General features: G+C 38.3%; 1 protein-coding gene across 3 annotated transcripts in view; it reads left to right on the top strand.

Annotated features, from left to right (window-relative positions):
- LOC120767806 overlaps window positions 1-22,520 on the top strand; it is a 66,994-nt gene extending 44,474 nt beyond the window's left edge. For 2 of the 3 annotated variants that reach the window (XM_040094077.1, XM_040094076.1), the window contains 14 exons: window positions 1,114-2,685; window positions 2,807-2,878; window positions 4,858-5,001; window positions 5,548-5,691; window positions 6,337-6,408; window positions 8,608-8,679; window positions 10,522-10,590; window positions 17,367-17,504; window positions 17,604-17,744; window positions 17,833-17,898; window positions 17,959-18,102; window positions 18,369-18,736; window positions 18,797-20,644; window positions 20,705-21,039. In XM_040094077.1, the coding sequence (XP_039950011.1) occupies window positions 1,454-2,685; window positions 2,807-2,878; window positions 4,858-5,001; window positions 5,548-5,691; window positions 6,337-6,408; window positions 8,608-8,679; window positions 10,522-10,590; window positions 17,367-17,504; window positions 17,604-17,744; window positions 17,833-17,898; window positions 17,959-18,102; window positions 18,369-18,736; window positions 18,797-20,644; window positions 20,705-21,039 (4,845 nt within the window). In that variant the 5' untranslated portion in view covers window positions 1,114-1,453. Of the gene's footprint in view, window positions 1-1,113; window positions 2,686-2,806; window positions 2,879-4,857; window positions 5,002-5,547; window positions 5,692-6,336; window positions 6,409-8,607; window positions 8,680-10,521; window positions 10,591-17,366; window positions 17,505-17,603; window positions 17,745-17,832; window positions 17,899-17,958; window positions 18,103-18,368; window positions 18,737-18,796; window positions 20,645-20,704 lie in introns of those variants that run through there. The other variant, XM_040094079.1, reaches the window with a different exon arrangement.
- Window positions 22,521-23,364: the final 844 nt, after the last annotated feature.

The following is a 23,364-nucleotide window of genomic DNA, read 5'->3' on the forward strand; positions in this document are numbered from 1 at the left end:
ATATGTTGCCTCTTCGAAATTTTCATAGAAATGAAAACTGCGCTGTCAAACTGCTGAAGTGACAGCTTATAGCTTACGATATATGGCATACGGATTAGTTTGCGATATATTGTAAGCTATAAGCAATGTGGAGTCTCCACAGGCAATAGGCACGGCAATACAGTTAGCAAGACATAGATTTTATCCTGTCGAGATGCCCCGTAAGCAATGATAAAAAGTGATCTTAAACTTAAAAAATAACATTACAGATATAAGTATAAACGAATAATTTTTATTTATTTATTTTTTATTTTATTAAAAATTTGAATTTTATTTTAATACTTCAAACTTTTTTATTTAATTTATGTATTTTTTAAAATTAAATTTGTTATAAAAATCCTTGCATAATTGTGAAAAATAAATTCCAAAAGCACAAAATAAGTCCCAACTATCTGCAGCAAGCAACTCTCGTACTAGATACAATTAGAAGCATCACCGATTCTGTATGGCATAATTGTTGTTCTCTCGAAATTCCGAGTCAATCAAATTGATATGCTATTTGCACAACATTGCAATTTGGCCAAAAGACCCGCCGTACATAAACGTGCCTTGACCGGAAAATTTCTTTGATCATACCAAGTAAAGTACACACACTGCCATGTGCTGTTGCATAAATGGAGTGAAAGGTGAATTCTTATTCAAAATATGTTTATCTATTAAATGCAATGAAATGCAGCTGTCATGGATTTGATTGATGGCAAAGTAATTGCCAAAGCTACCAAATGCTACTGTGTCTATGTGTGTGTGGGAATATATGTGTTTAGTAGATATATATGTTAAATTTAAATAGCTCCCTCCTGGGAAGGCACTGCACTTGCTGATAGAGTCATTTCCAAAATATTCAGCAAAAAATTGAGATGACTTACTCAAAATTCTGTAGAGAAGTACAAACTGTCATGGTTTTGATATTTTCAAACACGTTTGTATATTTAAGAAAATGAATATTTTTACTAAGCCCTCTATACCAAAATAAGTTGCTTAAGTTTCTCTAATAATTCCCAAAATGTTGATTCTTACAGACATTTCCACATTTTCCGAAATAAAGTGGTAACTTCCTTTACATATCTCTTGCAGCACACGCAAATCAACGGCGTAAAGTTTCCCATCAACCGAAGCGTTACCCATACAACTTTGACACAAATGACATTTGTTCAATCAAATGACAAACATCGAAGAACTTAAATACTTTTCCATAGAACATCTGTAAAGAAGTAGAAATAAGTAGAAGGAGCAAAAGGACAAGTTGGTCGTAAACCCTCTGCACGGCATTGATTACACTCGAACAATACTATCTCGTCTAACTGTCACTACACAGCGGTGTTGTTGCCTGTTCGAAGCTGGCGGCATTCGCCAGCATAGTTTTGTCGTCATGTTTGCGAAATGTGTTGCACACACGACTGTCATTAAATGACAAATGTTTGGCAGCATCAATCAGTGGCGTATCGAAAAGCAACAACAACAGCAACCGCACAGTCCACAGCCAACACTACAAAAAGCATATAAAAACGAGAAGAGAAAGAGGGAGAGTCAAACTCAGTCGGCGAGAACGCGTTGTGTGCGCTGCGGTAGGATAGAGCGCTTCAAGTGTACTGGGGACGGCATGGCCATTAGCCGGGGACGCGGCAAACGCACGCACTCTTGGTTTCTACTCAAAGATTCGGTGATATTCGCGTTAGTGTTATGCGTGCTACAGTTGCTGCAGGCATATGCGCTAAGTAAACTAGTGATAAGCGCGGAGATGCTGCAAGCTGTCGAAGGTGGTGGCGTAAATAAGCGACGAGCTGATAATAACGCCACCGCGGACCGTAAAGAACTAGGCGCCGTGGAGCCCGCGATGACGGAGTTTGTGGAGACATTACTGCTTGGTCAACAAACGGTAGGGGAAACCAAAGAAGCGGCTGAGAAGTATGCGAGTACCGGCACCAGTATTAGTATGAGCCACAAGAGTAGTAGGATTAGCAATAGTGATAGGATTAGTAACGATAGTTTAAGCAATGGCAGTAATAACAACACAACCACCACATCAGATAAGTCAGCGCTGATTGACGCGCATAAATCAAGCGATAAGCGAGTTGGCAAGCCGCAAGCCATAAATGAAAACGATATACAAGCGCTGAACAACATCGCAAATATACACAACAACACACAGCGTATGCTTGCGGTGAGTGCCGCGGCCACAGCCGCCGGCGTTAGCAAGACTCACCAAGCAACGCCAACGACCGTGAGTGCTCACGATGCCGCCGCAAATGGCACTGACAGCAAGCAAACACAGCGCGCGGTCATCAACATGCCCGAGCAGATACGTGAGAACATCGTGTTGTCATCTGTCGATCCGGAAAAGGAGGCGCAATTGTTGTACGAGCAAACATTGCTGGAGTATCATGGCAGCATGCAGGCAGCCGCGGCGGCAAGCAGTTCACCATCAGCGGTCACAGCTGATAAGCCAACGGCGGAGGAGAGTGGGCGTACGTCACTACTGGAGGGAACCAGCGCAGAACGGCCACCACGCACGCTGCACAGCGTTTGCGAAGTGTGGACGCAGAAGCATTGTCACTGCACCGGCACACTGGAGCGGCTGTCGCTGAGTTGCCGGGGTATCGGCGTTGTTGCGGTGCCGGTGGAGCTGCCAGACACCGTTGTGACCTTGTAAGTAAATTACTTGAATGACTTAGAATGCATGATTTGCTTGTTTAAATTTGTTTGTTATACAAAATAACTTGCGAGTGAAATGTTTATTGTAATTTAACTGTATATTTTCTTTTTACAGAGATTTGGGCAACAACAACATAACTATATTTGAGGCTAATACATTTTTTATGGTACCTAACCTCGAAGAACTGTAAGTCAAAATAGATTTTAAGAAAAACTGAAATCAGGAGAATTAGTTTGGTTGTGGGTTATTTGTATTTAAAAACTTTTACAACCACTCGGAACCGAGTTGTTGACCGGTGCTTTCAGAGAACAGTAGAAAATCGTTCGGCTGTCAGTTGTAATGCAGCTTCTCGACGTCGAACCTTCCTTGTGTTTGTTGACGTGCGTTTTTTGCTGCACGGAGCGGGTGGGTAACTTGGCTGCAATAAGATAGTGGTCCGAGTCGATGTTCGGCCCTCGGAGCGTAGGTACGTCTAAAACAGTGGAGACACGACTTCAGTCTCTCACAACATGATCTATCTGGTTGGTGGCTTTCAATCCGTATACAGCCAGGTAGCTTGATGAATTTTCTTGTACTGGTATCTAGTACTACCGATAACCAAATTCCTTGCCACGGCGAAGTCGATCAGCCTCAGCCCATTTGGGGATCTTTGGTCACATCGTCCTTCACTTTCGTCGGGGGTAGACACAAATCAGCTATATGTTGAAGAACTTCAGTTTGATGCGAATTGCGGCTAGACGTTCATCCACCAGGGTGAATGACAGTACTCGGCGAAGAAGTATCTCTCCCACCATGAATCCCACACCAAATCTGCGCTCCTTTATATGGCCACCGTAATAGATGCCACAAGGACCTACTCGTCTCAGTCCTTATGCCGTCAATCACATTTCTTGCACGGCGGTGGTGTCAGCCTTTATTTTCATGACATCAACCAGCTGGGCAGCTGCACCTTTCCATTTAAGGAACCCGACATTCCAGGTGCATGCCCTCAAATCGTAATCCTTAATGCGTTTGCCATGATCGTCATCCAAAAGGGGGTTTCTCTTCCGGGGCTGTTGTTTTGTTTTCATTGGGGGGGTTTTTTACTTTGCGGGTTTTTTTGGCAACGCGCAACCCTGTGGAGGGAATGGATCGCCTTCTCACTTTCAGCTTGACGATTTTCGTTTGTTAAAAGGAAAGGATCAAAGAATTCGTTCGCGAATTAAACCTTAAAGAGATGTTCGTTTGCAAGATATATGAAAATCGCTGAAAGAGCTAAATGCTGCCCGGGAAAGACTTTAAAAGTGTTTCGATAATTCGTTTTAAAAATCGCTTGCTCAAAACCGGTTTTCGATCCAAAAGGCTCTTACACAAAGTTCTTTGGAATGATCCGTAGAATATCGATTCGCTCTAACCTAGGCCGCCTGATTATAAGGCAAAGAATACCATATGTTGGGAGATTTTACTGTGATTTTCGGTTTTAGCAACCCAAAATTAGCAAAAAATAGCCTCAAAGATTACATTCACAAAATGCTTAATTTTTTTAATTTTTCTGGGACGAGTTGTGGATCATAAATTTTTTGACTGATATTGCCTCTTTAAAAGTAGCAACAGGTTAAGAAAGCTCTCAAAAATGTGTCAAAAGCCATTTGAAGGAAGAGCGCCCGGTTGTATTAAACATGTTTCACAATCACTGCTTTTCGAATTATTTATAGTCTGAACGAGACCATCAACCGATAAAGTTGCTCTATTAAGCTAATAGTTGCCTCATTAGTTAGTGTTCTTCTAAACGCACACGCATATCTATATATGTGGGTATAGTATACATTTAACCAACTTTTTCACAAATAGCAGCCTTTATGCTCTCTTCAACCTCCATTTATCTGCGCAGCGCCTTGATAGCTTTGAGCGCTTACTTTCGTCGGCAGCACAGTTAGCGGCAGCCGCGCACTCCCTCAAGCCATGCAAGTTTGCTTAGATAAATGACTTTATTACCACATTTCAACACATCCGGCAATTAATTATGTCCATTTGGCAAGGATGAGGTGATGAGCCTTGAAGCGCTGCTTTCGTCCAAAGCCTTGTAAATAGGGCTGCAGCTCTTTTTCCACTCCTAACTTTATTATATTTGCCAGTGTTTTTAGCATTGCTTGAGATATTTGAATTTTTTGTTTCATTATTCACAGAACTTTATCCGACAATAGCATCATTAATATTGATCCGAATGCATTTTATGGACTTGGTAAATTGAAACGTTTGAATTTACAAAATTGTGGCCTTAAATCGTTGCCGGCGCACACATTTCAAGGATTGAAGAATTTAATTTCACTGTAAGTATGCGTGACTTTAAAACAATTGAGAGCAATATTTTTACCATTATGAGAATGAAGTATGAAGAAGCATACTCTGCTGCACTTGTGATTTTTATAAATACAAATATGTAAATATTTGAAATAGTTACACACATACAAAAACAATTTCGCATAAGCAACAGCATACTGCAGCGCCTAAATATATGCTACTTGCGCGCCCTTTAATAGCTAACTTAATGCAGCACACGCGCTATTCGGCTATCGCACTCAAAATTCTATAAAAAATACTTAAAAACAAAAATATTTATTAATAAAAATTGTCAAAAGCGATTCGAGAAAACTCAAAAATTGCATAGTTTTACTGTTACTCAAGTTACTAAAGTTATTAGTTTACTTTCATATTTTGTATTTTAATTTTTGCGCTGCTTTGCTGCAACCGCACAAACCACGCCGCAACCGGACAAATGTGCACCTTTTCCAAAAAAAAAATTAAATATACAATAAAAAAATATAAAAATAAAATAATTAAAAAATACATGCATATTGTGCACGAAAATAACAAAGCCAGCTGAACGGCAACGCCTTAGCCAGCATGGACACTGACAGCCTCCAGCATCTGCCCAAGCTACGCACGCTCCGGCTCGAGGGCAATCTGTTCTATCGGATACCGACAAACGCTTTGGCTGGATTAAAGACACTCGAAGCACTGTGAGCTATTTCTTACACTCTTACTTGCTTACTTACTTGCCTGCTTTTGAATAACTTTTGTATGTATGTATTGCGCACACGCACCAACGCTTCACTGCTTCATCACTTACGCTTTGGTCCAACTCCTATTTTCATAGATTTTGCAGTAAATAACAATTACAAAAACAAAATATGTTGTTACTTACACACACACCATAACTTTTGGATGTATGGGTGAAATAGTTGACTTTATTGGCAAATCGTTCGAAATTCTTAAGTGTTGAGGAAAATCAAAAAAAAAATTGATCAGTGTTTCGACTTGAATATATAAAAATGATACATACATATACCATATATATGCTTATTTGTAGCTAGATATTAATTGAGGTTGGCAAAACGGCCTAAGGTCTATTGTGCCCTATATATATACATAATCCTATATATCACCCAACTGTAGACACAATTGTAGTTGTATGTAATTGATCTTCTATTCTAGGTTTGTTAAATTTCAAGCAATTATTTCAGTATTTCAATATAACAATTTTCAAAATATTTTCCAATACTTTTTCTTAATTTTTCCTTCTTTTCCTTTTTTCTAAATGTTCCTGTTTTATGCAAAATATTTTTGACTAATATTTAATATTTTATGTATGAAAATCTTCGCAGAAATCTTGGCAGCAACCTTCTGACAATAATTAACGATGACGACTTCCCACATATGCCAAATTTAGTGGTGCTGTAAGTATGAATTACGATGGTAATATAAAAGTTCTAAATGAATAAATATGATATAATACAGCTTCATATTCAAAAGGTTTTGATTATTAATGTATAAAAATAAATGTACTGATTTCGAACAGAATTTTAAGTGTTAAATGTAAAAAAAAAATCATCTGACCAAATATGAACCGGACTGACATTTTTATTTATTTTAAAAAAATCTTTATTATTGCTTGCAAAAAGGCCAATAAGCTAATACGAGCATTCCAACACTTAATTTAATTTTCCATTAAGTTTTTCTAAATTTTTTCTATTCACTAGTTATAAGCATCGGTTAGTTTTCTGTGCTTTCAGCGTATTTTGGTTTGACATCTTTGGAACACCATTCCTTAGATTGCTGAAAAGTCTCGCCGCCATATTCATAAACCCAAGACTCGTCACCACACAAAGATTGCGTTGCGTTGGTGAAGGTAGCTTTCTCATCTATGATACGTTAACAAGTATTTCAAAGATTCAGGTCTTTTGGTGCGTGTCTAGTAATGACACGCTTCATAGCCAAAATATGAACTAAAATGTGTTGAGTTAAGGCATAATAGGTATTGAAGGCCTTTGTTATCTCTTTGATGCAACAACGAAGGTTTCCATTGCATTGTTTCTTTAATTTTTTTCTGCAGTTATCGTCATTAACAGAGATTAATGAACAAGTCGCATCAGGCAAGTTTTCGAAGACTTCACGACCGTCACTGAATGCTTCGTGCTACTCAAATACTTGTGTTTGTGTTAAAGAAGACTCTCCAAAAAACGTTAACAATAATTTCAAAGATTCTGTAGATGTGGTTCCAATAAAAAGACCAGTTTTCAAGCATACTCTTGACTAAAATATGAAGTTCCAGCGTGAGCGTATGAGCGTAAGAAACGAAGAAAAAAATATCGATTCCATCATTTAAATGGACCAGTCCGGTTAAAATCAGACAGTATATAAGTTTTCAGAAACTTTCTTTATTATAAAATATACTTCTTTTTCACACCTTTGAGTACTCAGCTTATAGGTGAGCAAAAAAGTTCTAAAGATTAAAAAATATTTTAATTTATGTCAGCTTTCATCGAGTAGTAAAGCGATTTCAACGTGATTTTTATAGTAAAAGGCATGTTGTAAAATATTTCAATTTCGATAATTTCCAGCTGATAAATGCCATATTTCTCTCTAACGTTCATTATATTGAGACCAGAGAAGGGCAAACAATTTGCTGGCAACTAAAACTGGATTACCATATACATAAATATGATGTATGAGCATTCAACTCGAAACCCCATTCATGTAATTTTTCTAAGGCTTTCATTAATTTGCGTTGCGGTGAATGGATTGTGCTTTATCCTAACAATCCAACATAGATAGATAGATAGATAGGAAAATTGAGGCTTTGCATTGTGACCTATGGTCTAGTATGCCCTCCAATATATCGCATTTGGTCATAAAGTTCCAACATCCTGAACAATTCCAGGAGCCTGTTGGCAGTCTCTTTGGAAATTCTGCTGTATTCATTGCATTCAGTGTTGGTAGAATCCAAACGGAATTTTGAAAGCTATTAATTAGTAGTGAATACGTCTGAAAGAATTACTTTTCGGTGTGAGGTGTATTTTTTTTTATAAAATAATAGTGTTCCAGTAACATGCGAATTTCCATTTTATCTGTTTTGTTTTTTCAAAACTCTCATATCTTTCGGACTCGTGGTCGTACTGAAGTGTTTTAGTGAATAGGTAAAATTACTATATACATATGTGGTGCCCTTTTAGGGAAACAATACGAACATTTCAGCTTTTGTTATTTATACTTCTATTAAGATTTATTAAATTCAATTACTAAGATGGTTTAAAATATTTTATAAGTCTGAACATGGCGTAAACACTCATCTTACATATCGTCACCTAAAATGCAAAATAACGTAACATCACTTTTCATAAGTTTACAGACGAAGGCAAAACGTTATAATACAAACCACTCATATTGAAACAAAATTTGAGTTTATATTATAAATGGTTATATTTTGGTTATTATATTTGGCGGCGATTTTCTTTTTTTGTGATACGTTGTTTAGCATTTTAGGTGGTGATATATTTTGTATAGGAATAAGACATAATAATTTTCGAATTTAATAAAATAACAGCGTCAACTATATATTTTTTCTGATATCTATATATATAAATTTACTTTTACAGTCTTTTGAAGCGAAATCAAATAATGAAGATCTCCTCGAGTGCATTTACGAATCTGACGGCGTTGAAAGTGTTGTGAGTATAGAAAGCTCAGATATGATAATATAATTTTTTTGAAAAGTTTATTAAAATAATCAGTTATCTTTGACAATGAATAGTCAGTATTTAATACTTAAGAGGCACACAATGTGTGACATACTAAAAAAAGTCAATTTTTGAGAATTAATTACGACCAATCAATTGTTCTAGAATTTTAAACCGTGTTTAGCGCAAAGAGTTCTAACAGTAGCTAACGGAGAATTTGAATGTGCACAATAATCTTGTACGTTTTCCAAACACTTTTCCAAAGTAAAACATCGAAAACACTCTGATAAAATTTGAGACAAATCCTAAAGAACACGGTCACTACGAGCTGTGGAAATCACGTCATCTTTATTTCTATACGTAATTTGTATATTTATGTTAGTATACTATACATATAAATCGGCTATAACCGCATAAGCGGTGACTACGTCCTTAAAAATATAGCATATATTTTAATTTTGGCCTTCCCTGGAAAAGATGTTATGTCATATACCGCTATCTATAACTAAATCAAAAATAATAAGGTAGAATTTCAAATCTTAAGCGGTCCACTAATTTATCCCAAACCAAGATTGAGTTCCAAATAAATGAGTTATTTTATTAAAATGAGTGGCAGCAATAAAAATCGAAACTTTATCGGAAAAAATAGAAAAGCAAAATTCGAACATGGCTTTGGGCCAGCGGACACGAAACTTATTGCCTCACAGCAATTTAATAAACAAAATGGACGGTTAGAAACAAATGCTCGCACAAAAAAGGAAACAGCAGCAAGAAAGTGAAGTTGAAAGTGCGGGAGGAGGGGTGTGGTCACAGCAAATAGAACTGAATAGAGGAAACAAGTGCAAAAAGACTGCAAATACAAGTGAATAGAAATAGTTATTGGTTCGGAGAGCGAATACACGAGCATAAAAATCGCTGCCAATTTATAAACATAACAGTAAATTCGAAAAACCCCTTAACTAAAAGCTTACATGCAAAACTCATTGGAAATAAATGCAATGGCAACTATTTATGTGTGTGTGTGTGTGTTAAGTGAAAAGTTGCGCTGGCGGAGAAGCAATAAAAACACGACTTGCGAATTTCACCACTTCAAGAAGTTTTTTGCAATTTTCCGTTTTTTTGTTTGGGTTCTGCACAAACACACCCACTTATGTCGGTACATATAGAAATATATTTTATAACATTTGTTTACAAACAAAGCTCTAAGTGGCTTCTACACATACAAATGCACGTATGTGTGTGTGTGTGCTTGTACACAACGGTATGGCAGTTACTTTGTTGTTGAAAAGGTAAAAGTCAAAAGTTTTGTGGCGTCAATGCTTCCATAAAAGCGAGTGCAAGTTATTTGCGGAAATCGCAATTGCTGTTGCCGTTATTGTTGTTATTGCACTTTAAGCTATCGAGCGTTTGAAATGTGGCCATTTCAAGTGACCACTGGAAGATAAATGCTTTGCGAATGCACACGAAAAGACATTGTGTTATTTATGGGATATAAGTATGTATGTATGTGCTGCTTAGTTTCAAATATATGGAGATACATATAACACACATATGTATATAAGTATGCCGCATCTGCAAATTCACTCACTGGACAAAAAGTGTAACTTAATGTAGCTATGTTGTTGGTGTTGTACATGACTATAATTTATTGGGTTAATTTCGAATAAAAAGCAACAGACAGTAATTATTTTTAAAAAATCTTTTAATTTATTTTCTAGATTTTAATATTAATTTATATACTTATTTCCAATCACTTTTGCTTATAATTATATTCTATTAATTCTATTGTCTTCTTATCACATGTCTTTACTACAAATCTTATGCTGGGAACAGGGAATTGGATGACAACTTAATCAACAGCCTGCCAGAGGGTTTGAACAAACTGACGCATTTGCAAGAACTGTAAGTAAAATAAACACTAAAAACTGTTTAACAACAAAAACAAATAAAAACGTTAACTTCTTCTGCACTTGCAAACTTAACATCGCCAACTAAAATGCAAAATAACGTAACATCACTTTTCATAAGTTTACAAGTGAAGGAAAAACGATATAATAAAAACCACTTATATTGGACAAAATGTGTGCTTTGGTTATAAAATGGTTATGTATTGGTTATATATTGGTTATATACTGGTTATAGTTTATGGTACATGTATACAAAATGATGTAGTGAATCGTAGGCGATAAAAAACTCAATTTCCAATTTTTTGATGAACGCTGTTTTGCATTTTAAATAACGATATAATACTCTTCTCAGGTGCATCTCTTATAGCACCTTTTTATGCATAACTAAATTTTAAAAGTATAAGCTATAGTGATCCGATGTGAACAATATGCTTGCAGATAGTGTTATTTTAAACAATAACTGGTGCCTAACTTAGTGAAGATTTCTTGTCAAATAAAAATAGTTTTCCAAAAAGGACTTGATTTTAACGGATCAATATATTCAGATATATTTGTAGAGCTGCCGTGGAAAATAATCTGAGCCAAAGCTTGTGCAGATATATCGTCGTTGTTCGCTTTTATTTGACCAAGCTTTATTGATCGCCACCGAAAACGCTTCAACGTTTTGAGGACAAAGTTTCAAGTATCTTTTTTTCTTAAAAATTTACTTCACAGATTTTCATTGGGTTAATTTTTGCCAGGCGATTATGCCGTCCAATCTATATTTGTGATTTCCTTTCCCTGGAGCTATTTCAATGTTGTTTTTGCTTTCTGTTTAGGGGAATCATTTTGCATGAATAAAGTGTCATAGTTTGCAGAAAATGTTTCTAGAGTCGCTAAATAAAAGTCGTTTAGAATATCAATGCAATCATGTGCAGTTTATCTAGGTGCTCGGTCACAAAGGTATAGCTGAGAATAAACTTGCTGATGAGCTCGGCCTCTTAGTCTCCAGGACTTTTCATTGTGGTTGGTCCCCATACCATAAAGGAGCTGCTTCGCAAGTATGAAGGACAACGAAGGGTATTGGCAACAACTCCAAGGCATGAGACATGCCAAGTTGCTAATGGATGATTGCAACCTTAATAGATTTAAATATGTAATCAACCTCCCAAGTGACAAACTTAGGCTACTTGTCGCTTTTTACACTAACCCATTGCAAGCTCAAGAAGCACTTCTATAACCTGGACCCAGCTTTTTGTGCAAATTGTTCTGCGACATGGAGCCTGAAACTCCAGAACACCCGCTAATTGACTGCACAGCAGTCTGTAAGCGCAGGATAAAATCCCTTCGATCAATGTTTCCAAATAGGGATCACATCGCCTCAATAGCCCCTATCAGTAAATTGGTATTTATAAATTTGCTGGGGCTAAGTGAGCCGTTTAGTGAGAGCAATAATTTTATTTATTTTATGAATAATTTATAGTTTATTGTCCTGGAAAAAACTCCATAGAATAAGAGAGCCACCAACAAATTTTAAAGTTTATTGAATCAAGCGTGAAGCTATACCAGTAGTTAGTCGGATGAGGTTAACCGCTTATGTTGTAAATCTGATGAGGTCAATATAAGCGGACTATGTAATTGGCTTGTAACAAGTCTACCATTGCAAGATACTTTAACGCGAAGCTCTGAGTTAAGCTGTCAGCAATAGTTTCTTTACTTTAGTTTTCGCTCTCATCACAGCTTTTTTAGGCTTCTTTGATCAGTTTCGTTACACACATTAATATTTGGTGATGCTCAATATAAGAAAATTTCTCATTAAAAGAATAAAATCTGAAAATATTATTTTTAATGAGCACTCTTGCGACCCTATATATATGATTTATGGGGTCTCTAACGTTTCTTTCTTAAGGCAAACTTAATAATCTTTGTTCACAGTATAGTAAGAAAATAAAGGTTTTAGATTCTAAGTAAAAAAGAAACCAATGAGTGATGAAATAATATCTCTTCGGCAGTAATTAAGTCAGTAGAAACGGTTATCTCATTTGGATTAAGGATAGGTTAATATACCGCAGTCTTAATTCTCCACAGGCACGGAATTGTTTCATATAGACCAATAAATCCTCCCCAAAATAGTTTTTCCTTTGAATTCATATGTATCTGCGATGTTCACGTTTTGAAAAGTCTTATAAAATGCGGTAAATTCACAATATACTACATCAGCATGCTTGTGCAATCAGAAAAATATCCAAATCGTTTTGGTTTTGCTCCAGCAGATGGTGCACCCATCAGGTGATTGCGCCAGCATACTGATGTAGTGTATTGATAGCCGAAATGTTACTCATACGCCCTGAAGACCAACTGTTGCTTTGAGATGCTAAAGCGGTTCTGTAAGTTTAGGATCGCAAATGCATAAAATAAGGTTACCAAACACATACAAAAATATGAATATGAGCTAGCTCTATTATTGTATAAATAAAAATTCCTACATACTGGCAATATATTACATAACACCACACCAGCAGCTGACTGTGGCTTAACGCAATTTAAATGCACTTGACTTAAGCATCGATGGGTGTAATTTCAAATTAGTGCAAATGCCAAGCTGTAGCCACAAGCTGCTGCTAAAGACAAAAGACAAATATCACAGCAACATTTTGTTGTAAGCAACACATTTATAGGTATAAACATAGGCACACACACATATTACAGGCAAGTATATTTACTACTAGGAATGCTACACGTCTGTTTACAGTACCAAAACGGGCACAACATGTTCTGTTTATCTCCTTAAAATGAGTGTAAGAAATATCAGTTTACACGTGCACACTTGCAGACGCGATAATTCAGCTGACACGGTAAGCTATGCGGCTCATATCGATTGTCAGCACGACTAACTCCACTGCAGCATGGTGTCAAGATAAAAACGTACACAAGTGCTGTCAATATGGCTCAGTTTGTATTATGGGTGTATGTGAGAGGTGAGGAGCTAACTTTATATTATACGCAAGTGAACGATCTCCTTTAGTTAGTTAGGGATAGCATCGAATCTTCCATACATATTCTTCAATGTTATTGGATTCAAGCGTCTTCATTAATACTCATATAACAAAAATTAATTTAACTACAAGCAAAATGGTGACCTACGTTGACGCCTTAGCTGAATTCTAAGTAGAAGCTGCAAAAACAATGCCATCATTTCAGACACAGCTAGGAATTTAGGCCAAAAGTGAACTGGCATAAATGCAGAAAAATTGAAATTGACTTAGAAATCATTCACTCACGAACTAATGCACTCGCAGGCAAAACATCAGTATTACTCGTGTAACAACAAATGCAAAAACAAATTTTGTGCTTTCACCAACAACATACACACTGTAACACAATCTCGCTAGCGCCCACGCCGCCATTGACACGATTTGTTCAAGCGGAATCCATAAATGAGGTTAAAAGTGGAAATATCAAAACTTCTTCTGCTATTACAAAACAAAGCGAAATAAGAAGATAATAGGATCAAACACAATGTTGGCATGCGCTTGCCGCATTCTCTGCAGTAGCGTGAAATATGTGACAACAGACACTGGGGAGCGTCAACAGACACATGCTCGTGCTCACAGCAACAGTAAAACATTGCGTTATGGACTAGTGGCAGCAGCATGACACAGTGTTGACGACAGCACTTGTGCCAGACTTCATGCTACATCGACGCTTGCATCCACTGCGGCGGTGGCATGCTGCAGTTGCAATCATAACGTGTTATTTCATTGCATATTTACGAGCGCCATATTAAATGATGCGCCAAGAATTTGTACACTTCTACGCTCTGGTGGTGGACATTCTTCGCATTTACACTTTTATTTTAAATTTCGAACAACTTGTTGAAAGGAGCAGCAAGTTTACAATGTTTACATTAGTTTAGGTAAGTTTAGGTTGTAATGTTGATCTTCGTGTGAAAGGTAACGATTGATTTCGCTATGACGACAGTGAATGCACAACGTTTGTGATGCACAAAAACTCCTAAAAATGGATCACCTCGTCCTGAAAGATCGACAAAGCGTTTTCCTCGGGTAAAAACCAGCATTTTCTCAAAAAAATTTTCTCATATAAAAAACTAAATATTTTGTTATAATGATGTATAGCAAAGAAAATCTGAAATTTTTAGAAAAAAATATTTCAAACTCGGCCATTGTGACGCCATTTCCGGAGAACTCCTTACACAATCATCTGAAGTGAAAAATACGTGCTTAGTTAAAATCGTAACTAAAAATTAGGATGAAGGAAAAAAAACTGAAAATTGGATTCTTGGCAGACATTTTTACAAAAAAATTTAAATTTCCGTAAAAATTTCGCAACATTTTCTTTTCAAATAGTAAGTTGTAAACGAAAAAGAATCCTTCGTTCAAGTTTTTAAGAATTGTGTCTCAAAGATTTGTGTAAAATTTTGAAGATCACTTGAGTAGTTCTAAAGAAATCTTGTCAATCCACTTCAAGAACACAGTTTCCAGAAAAACGCGTTTAAAGACGGCGCACATAGCCTAGCTTGCCTCGAGCGCACAAGTTCTCAAGGCCGTATCTCCAAAACTATTTCTCGGATCTTGAAAATTTAGGACAATATTCTAGAACAATTTATTAAGACAATACAAATTCGATTTTTTTAAACCCATGTAACCCCTTAAGACAATTAATATCTATCTCTCGGCGGAAGTATGTCTACTGGGATATTTCAATCTTAGACTGGCAAAATTTGAGCGGTAGAATGTATCTCATACAGCTCATCGTTCCATCGAATACGATATTCGCCGTGGCCAATCCACAAAGAACCATAAGTATTCCGCAGAACTTTTCTCTAGAAAACTCGTAACGTCAACTCATCAGACGTCGTCATTGTGCATGCCTCTGCACCATAGAGTTTGGTTTTTGTTGGTCGAGAGAGGACTTTACTTCTAAATTGCTCACTCAGTCCGAAGTAGCATGGCAAGAGTTATTCTGCGTTGGATTTCGAGGCTGACACTGTTGTTGGTGTTAAAACTGGTCCCAAGATAGACGAAATTATGTACAAGTTATAGGGGGGTTTCTCTTTCGAAGCTGTTTTTTACTTTTCATTGGGGGGCGTTTTTTACGTGGCGGGTCCCAAACCCAGCGCACAAACCTTAGGAGGGTTGGTTCGCCTTCTCACTTTAGCTCGTCTTCAAATGGATTTTTCTCAACACTTTTAGTGATCTAACACAAATGAATATTTATATTTTTTGGCTTTGAAACTTATTTATGTACATAAAATAGTACAATATATAACAAATAATAAAAAGCCAAAAATTATCTTGTTGCAAATTCCACTAAACATTTCGGCGAGCAAGACTTTAGGTGATAAAAACTATTCCCTTTTTCTGACACCGAAACAGATAAGAAGGCATTATATTGACTGCAACTGCCACTGAGCGTGAAATTCCAGCACAGCTCTTCTTTCGCCGCCAAATCGGAAGCAAGCATTGCCAAACGAAGCGTGGCGACTCAAGTTGCAGTCAGCAGCCAATATAAACTTGCATATGCGCAGACATAAACAGTTTATAAAGCGGTACACACCTACCGTATGCACTCAACGTAATAAAATGAAAATACCCAGCAGAGAATTGCTTCCGACCACCAAGTAGTGCTAGTTACGAGAATTTGAAAACATTTGTATGTTATAAAAGGGAATGCTTCGTGTAAAATCAGTAAACGTTGGCCAACAAACAGCGTTTGAATGCAGAGGAACCAAGTAACTACCAGCTCTTAACAAAGTTTACCATGATCGGAGTTCTAACTGAACATTGTCTCATTAGGCCTCTAAGGCTAAAGATTTTAGAGGACACAACTTGTCAAAGTTGCAGAGAGGAATGTAGAGTGGAAGTGTGTAGATACTCTCTCCATAACTATCCAGCTTTCGCTAAGCTAAAGTTGAAGCATCTTGATTGACATAATTTTTACCAACCCGGCGAGTTGGCTGGAGTCGATATTAACCGGCTCAATAAATTTGTGGCAGGCTTTGAGCGCATTGCAATTGAACGACGATACTTTTTAGCCGTACTTAGGGGTACTGGACATCAAAACCAACAAGCGTCTCAAGCAGTCCAAGTAGGATTATTCAAGACCTCACGAAAACCTAACCTTTTACCTAACTTAACTAAGCTAAAAGTCGCTGCATAAATTTCAAAGTTGTTATTATGGAATACAAGTATCATTTAACAAGTGAAAACTCCAGTAGGAACTGAAGGAATTTCGAAAGTTCAGAACTTCTATTAATGTATTACTTCCGAATCGATCAATTTTTCCAATCTCTCCAATCTCTTTAATTGTTGCCGGCAGGGTCCTTACATGTACACTAACACCGTGATAATTCTATATTTTTGTGAATGTGCGCACTTCCGCTTTCGCGACTTCAATTTTCCACTCGCTCCTACTGCGGGTAAACAGGATAATTACGACAATGTTAAATGCAGCGATAAGAATGGGTTCAAAATGCAACACTGAAGTTGACGTCAGCGGCGATGCCATTTACTCCTCTTACAATATTTTTTTTTTTGGAGGGTGGGTGTGTGTGTGGAGTTAAAGTTTCGAGGACAAGTTTAGCGCATGTATATTTGGTTAAAAGCAAACGTTAAGTAAACGATATGATTTCAATTGAGTTTACTTCGCGAAACTATTTTCTCGTACATATCGAACACTTACAGAAGAAAATGCAGTCAAGCTTGTGTGTTTTGTGCGCTTTTTCGCTTCTTTCAGTGATAAATTTTATACAAAGTGAATTTCTATTTCCAGATCAGTTACCAGCAATCGCTTGCGTTGGATCAATGAAACGGATTTGCCGAGAAATTTACAAACGATTGATTTTCGTGCGAATCCGCTTTCCATAATCATGCCGAAAGCGCTGCGCGGCATGACGAGATTGCGAAAATTGTGAGTAAAAACAACAGAAAGTATATAACAAATTTACAAATGTATAAATGTAAGTATGCGCGGCATCAATTTACTGTTATTTTTGTATAATTGCTTTAGAATTCTATCCGATGTGCGTTCACTCAAGGTTTTCCCTGATCTCGACGGCTGCTTCTCATTGGAGGTTATAAAACTAGATCGCGCCGGTATCAAAGAAGTGCCCGCCAATTTGTGTCGTCAAACAGCAAGACTGAAAAGCTTGTAAGTGGCGGCAAGCTATGAATTCAAGAGTTTTCACTGTCAACTAGCTTTTTAAATAGTTTGAAACTAATTTTTGATTTCCTTTCAGAGAGCTAAAAACGAATTCCTTAGTACGCATTCCCACTTTAGCCAATTGCAGAGAATTAAGACTGTTGTAAGTACTAAAATGTTGTCTTCCGTAAATATTCTTGGTAATCTAGCTGTTTCCTTTTAGAGATCTTTCGAGTAATTACATTGAATCTCTTAGTGGGCGACCCTTCGCCGGCCTTAAACAACTCCACGATTTGGTGCTCTCATATAATCGCATAAAAGCGATACCTTACGATGCCTTCTTCGGCATACCACGTTTGCAGTTGTTGTATGTATACACAATTTCGAAATATTTTGCTCCAGTTTCACATATTTTATAGCGTATTATTTCCGGATAATTCTTTACATTTTTGGTTTCATACTATTTAATCAGTTTCGTTTTAATTTTCGTATGTGCGTCATTACTACCTTTTCACTCCATTTCTTATAATTTCACTCATTTTTTATTGCTTTCTCAACATCTGCGTTCCGTCACTTCACACTGCTTTACTAGGTTTCTATCTTATCTTTTCTAACTGCCTTTCTTTTCATTAGAGACTTAGAAGGTAATGAGATCACCACCATACACAAAGAAGCCTTTATGCCTTTCGCCAAGTTGGAGGACCTAAATTTGGGCAATAATATTTTTCCCGAGCTGCCGTCGGCTGGTCTAAGCAAACTGCTGCATTTAAAGACTTTCAACAATCCGAAGCTGCGTGAGTTCCCTGCGCCAGACACGTTCCCACGCATTCAAACGCTCATACTTTCGTACGCTTACCATTGTTGCCCTTTCATACCGTTAGTGGCGATGTCGGCGGCCAAAAAGCCCCCACTTGTACAAGAAGCTGTACTCTTTCCATCCGATTCGGAGTTCGACATGAGCTTGTGGAACAATAGCATGATGGATATTTGGCCGCAGCTGCGTAAGTGATATTTACACGCTTCTAACATTTTCCTATTATAAAACATTTTCTCTCTTACAGAGAACCTCAGCAAAAAGTTTGGCAATCAAATGCATGACATTTGGGATAATTTCGGTCAGGACTTTAATTACCCCGGAAATATACCAACTTATGTCGAGGAATACTTCGAAGAAGACGGCACAGGCACGACGACGAGTTCAATGAGCATGAGTAGCAGTTTTGCCGGTTTCAGTAATGGTCTCTTCGGCACAATGGACATTGACATAGCACCAGGCTCCATACAATGTCTACCAATGCCCGGTCCGTTTTTGCCCTGCTCCGATCTCTTCGATTGGTGGACTTTGCGTTGTGGCATTTGGGTTGTTTATTTACTGGCATTGCTAGGTAACGGTACCGTTATTATAGTGCTGTTATTCTCACGTTCGAAGATGGATGTTCCGCGCTTTCTGGTGTGCAATTTGGCTGCCGCAGATTTCTTAATGGGCATTTACCTCGGCACTTTGGCCATTGTAGACGCTGGCACGTTGGGTGAGTTTCGCAAGTTTGCCATTCCCTGGCAGATGTCGCGCACGTGCCAGTTTTCTGGTTTCATGGCAGTGCTGTCGTCAGAGTTGTCGGTTTACACGCTTGCGGTGATTACCCTAGAGCGTAATTATGCGATAACCCATGCGATACACCTCAATAAGCGTCTATCGCTGCATCAGGCCTCATACATCATGGCTGCGGGTTGGACTTTTGCGCTAATCATGGCTACTTTGCCGTTGTTGGGCGTCTCCGACTATCGAAAGTTTGCTGTATGCTTGCCGTTCGAGACCACAACCGGCGTGGCTAGTTTGACGTATGTCATTGCGTTGATGTTCATTAACGGTTGTGCTTTCCTGACGCTTATGGGCTGCTATTTGAAAATGTACTGGGCCATACGTGGCTCACAAGCGTGGAATAGTAATGACTCACGTATAGCAAAGCGAATGGCACTACTTGTCTTTACCGATTTTCTTTGTTGGTCGCCCATAGCATTCTTTTCCATCACTGCCATTTTTGGCCTGCAACTAATCACGTTGGAGCAAGCCAAGATCTTCACAGTATTTGTGCTGCCATTAAATTCGTGCTGCAATCCTTTTCTCTATGCCATCATGACGAAGCAATTCAAGAAGGATTGCATAACGCTGTGCAAACATTTTGAGGAGACGCGTGTTACGCGCGGTGCAGTTGCCGCCAACACAGCACTAGCCGGTGGTCTGAGTCGACGAGGCGGTGTGCGCATGCCGAAAGAACTGCCGCCCTTGCTGCCTGCCGCGCATCCACCCGGTTGTCGTTGCTTGCGGATGATGCCCAATGAAATGCCGAATTGGCATAAATTACAAGAGCGCGATCAACGGCGTGACTCGTGGATTTGCTTAACGTGGCATCGCTTAGCAGTCTGTTGTCATTGCACCGATCCAGACGACGACGACGACGATGACGCATTGACACCAGAGCGACGCCGCCTCGACGGACGCCGGACACGCAAAGCGAACAAATCGAATCATCGTCATGCGCGTACACGTTCGCGCAATGCCAATACCGAACCGTACCTTTATCAGTTCGCTGAGCTAAAGCAAAAACAGAAGCAGACACGCGCCAGCTCGATATCTAGTGAGAACTTCTGTTCATCACGTTCGTCTAGTTGGCGCAATGGCCCACCATCGGCGGGCGCGCTGCCGCACACTTGCAACATACCACTCAAGATGATGGATCCGAATCGGCGAAGACATTCGGCGTGGCTGATAACACGAAAAACTTCGCAAGACTCAAATTTGTCGAGCTCACGCAATGACAGCTCCGCTTCAGCCACAACGGCGAGTACGTCAACGTTCCGATTGTCGCGTTCAAGTGCGGGCAGCACGACGCCGCTGCCATCAATCATGGGTGAGTTCTTTACATAGACCGCACTTGCTATTTTATTACACATATTTTTACATGTCTCAGCGCACAGCAGCAAATCACAGCAACAGCAACTGCAGCAACACGCGTCAATGCCCGCCAAGCCGCGCCTTGTGCGTCAAGAGGCTGTGCAAGAAGAGGAAGACTCATCGCCGCCGCGTCTTGGTGTACGTTTTCTGCCCACCATACCATCAGCGGCCGATAGTTCCATTGTCATGGAAGATGGCGATTCAGCCATGAATGTCGCCAGCGTCATGGGCATGCCACTGCCAGGCGCAGCTAGCGGCTTCTACACTGTGCTACAGGCGCAGAGCGGCGGCGCCGCCAAAACACTGCTCACCACCGCGACCAGTCCACCCAAGGAGACACAACCGCCATGACACTGCTTCGTATGCAGCAGCATACCACCAATAATTGATAACAATGTTAAACGTTGTTGTTGTATTAGTGAGGCATTTCTTTGACGCTTTTACAGTGCCGAACCCTTCAAGTACTTTCTTCGTGGTGCGTGTCGGCGCTGTATGTGCGTAACGCTATTATGCTTTGTACGCGTTTATTTCTAGTTTAAAGTGTTAAGAATGAGCGAATTTCCTACGCCGACCATGTAACGCATATAAAGTAGTTACCATTATTTATAAATTATTGTTTAAGTACAACAATTACAAAAACATGTAGGTAGACAATTTGTACAGTAGCCGTTAGAAATGCGTGTTTGTATGTTTGTACGTATATATTTAGCCCTAAGCTGCTCAAATGATGAATCAGATTTATCGTTTGAATTACACAAGTTGTTTGTATGTATGTATATACGTATGTAATGCTGAGTGCTAAGCGTGACTTAACCGACTCAGCTCCGCTACGTGCTTAGCTTTCTTCTGCGCACGATATCATGAACATTTCCCATCAGCAGTTTAGCACTTCCATCGCGTTTCCCCTGCTCTCCTTTGTGTACTGATGTTTATAGTTAAAGTGTACCTCCACAGTTTGGTTGTCATCCAAGTTACAAAGTTTAATTTATTTATTTATTTTTTTAAAATATGCAAAAAAAGAAACAATTATTACCAACCCTTCCTAGATTTATTTTTATGTATGCCACAATGTCAAGTCACGTCGGCGAGTGCGGGAAAATCGAAAGCTTATGAAATTTTTTGTTATTCCATAACATCGGTATATATGTATGTACATATATATCGTCACTTAAAACGCAAAATAACGTAACTTCACTTTTAAGTTTACAGACGAAAGAAAATCGATAATAATACAGGGAAGTCGAAAAAATATTTTCGTATTTTACAACAACCTAGTATGTTCAATAAGTTTTGTCGTTTGTTTAGAAAAACACAATTTTATGATTCAAAATGCACTTTATTATTCGGCATAATCTCCATGAATATTAATACACTTGTTCCAACGATCCTCCAATCTGTGAATCCCATCCCTGAAGTGAGAGTCCGAAGTGTCTGCAAAATACGCTTCAATGGCCGTTCTGACCTATTCATTTGTTGAAAAATGCTTGCCACGCATACATTTTTTGAGTTCTGGACACAAATAAAAGTCGCTTAGGGGCAAATCTGGTGAATGCGGTGCATGATCTAACAATTCGAATTTTAATTTATGGATTTTAGCCATTGTCAAAATGACGAAAAAGGATTTGTTTCTTCTGCAAACCGTGTTTTTTTTTTACGAATTTTTTCCTTCAACTGCTCTAATAGGTTGCAATAATATTCAAACTTAATTTGTTTACCAATTTGAAAGTAATCCACATACAAAATTCCTCTTGCAGCACAAAAAACTGATGCCATACCTTCTTGGCCGATTTCCAGACACGAATTCGTTTCGAAGCCGAACAACCAGGTTTAAACCACTCTTTAGCCTCTTGTTTTGATTTAGGATCATGGCGATAGACCCAAGTCTCATTAATAGTGATGAACCGATGCACAAAATCCACTTTATTCTTTTTAAAATGCTCCAAATGTAGCTGTGAAAGTCGCATTCGAATGTGTTTTTGTTCCATTGTTAGCGAATGCGGCAACCATTGTGCACACAGCTTTTAAAAACTCAAAATTTCACTTAAAATATGGCTCACACTGCCTAATGAGATGCGTAGAGCCTCTGCTAAATCTTTTTCAGTCAGTCGACGATCTTCCAAAACCATATCCTGTATTTTGGCTATGATTTCTGGTGTTGATGCGCTTTTTGGCGCTTGGTCTTCACATAGATCATCTTCAAGGCTTCTACGACCACGCTTAAATTCAGCAACTCATCTTTCTACTGTTCTAGTTGTGGGTGAATAATCATTATACACTTTTAACATTCATACTTTTTCTATTTTTCAAGAATAAGAATTTTATCATTGTACGATATTCAATTTTTTCCATTGTAAAAAAATACTGTGGCACGGCGACACTAAGTGGCTTGTAAACAAAGAATTAATTGGAAGATTGAAATGAAAGTTCACATACGTTCATATGAAGAGTCTACCAACAAAAAAATTTGCAACGACCTGTCTCATCGAACGACTCGAAATAGGCTAATCGAAAAAGTCTTTTTGTATTTTGTCAATAGATGAATATCTCCAGTGCGACCAACTATAGAAGAAACAAAATTAGGGTTTTGGTTATAAAATGGTTATATATTGGACACAGTGGTCACTGGAAGCTGAAATTTTACGATATAGTATATATGATATGATGTAGTGAATCAAA

This window comes from Bactrocera tryoni, chromosome 2 (genome assembly GCF_016617805.1).
Source record: "Bactrocera tryoni isolate S06 chromosome 2, CSIRO_BtryS06_freeze2, whole genome shotgun sequence".
Lineage (NCBI taxonomy): Eukaryota > Metazoa > Arthropoda > Insecta > Diptera > Tephritidae > Bactrocera > Bactrocera tryoni.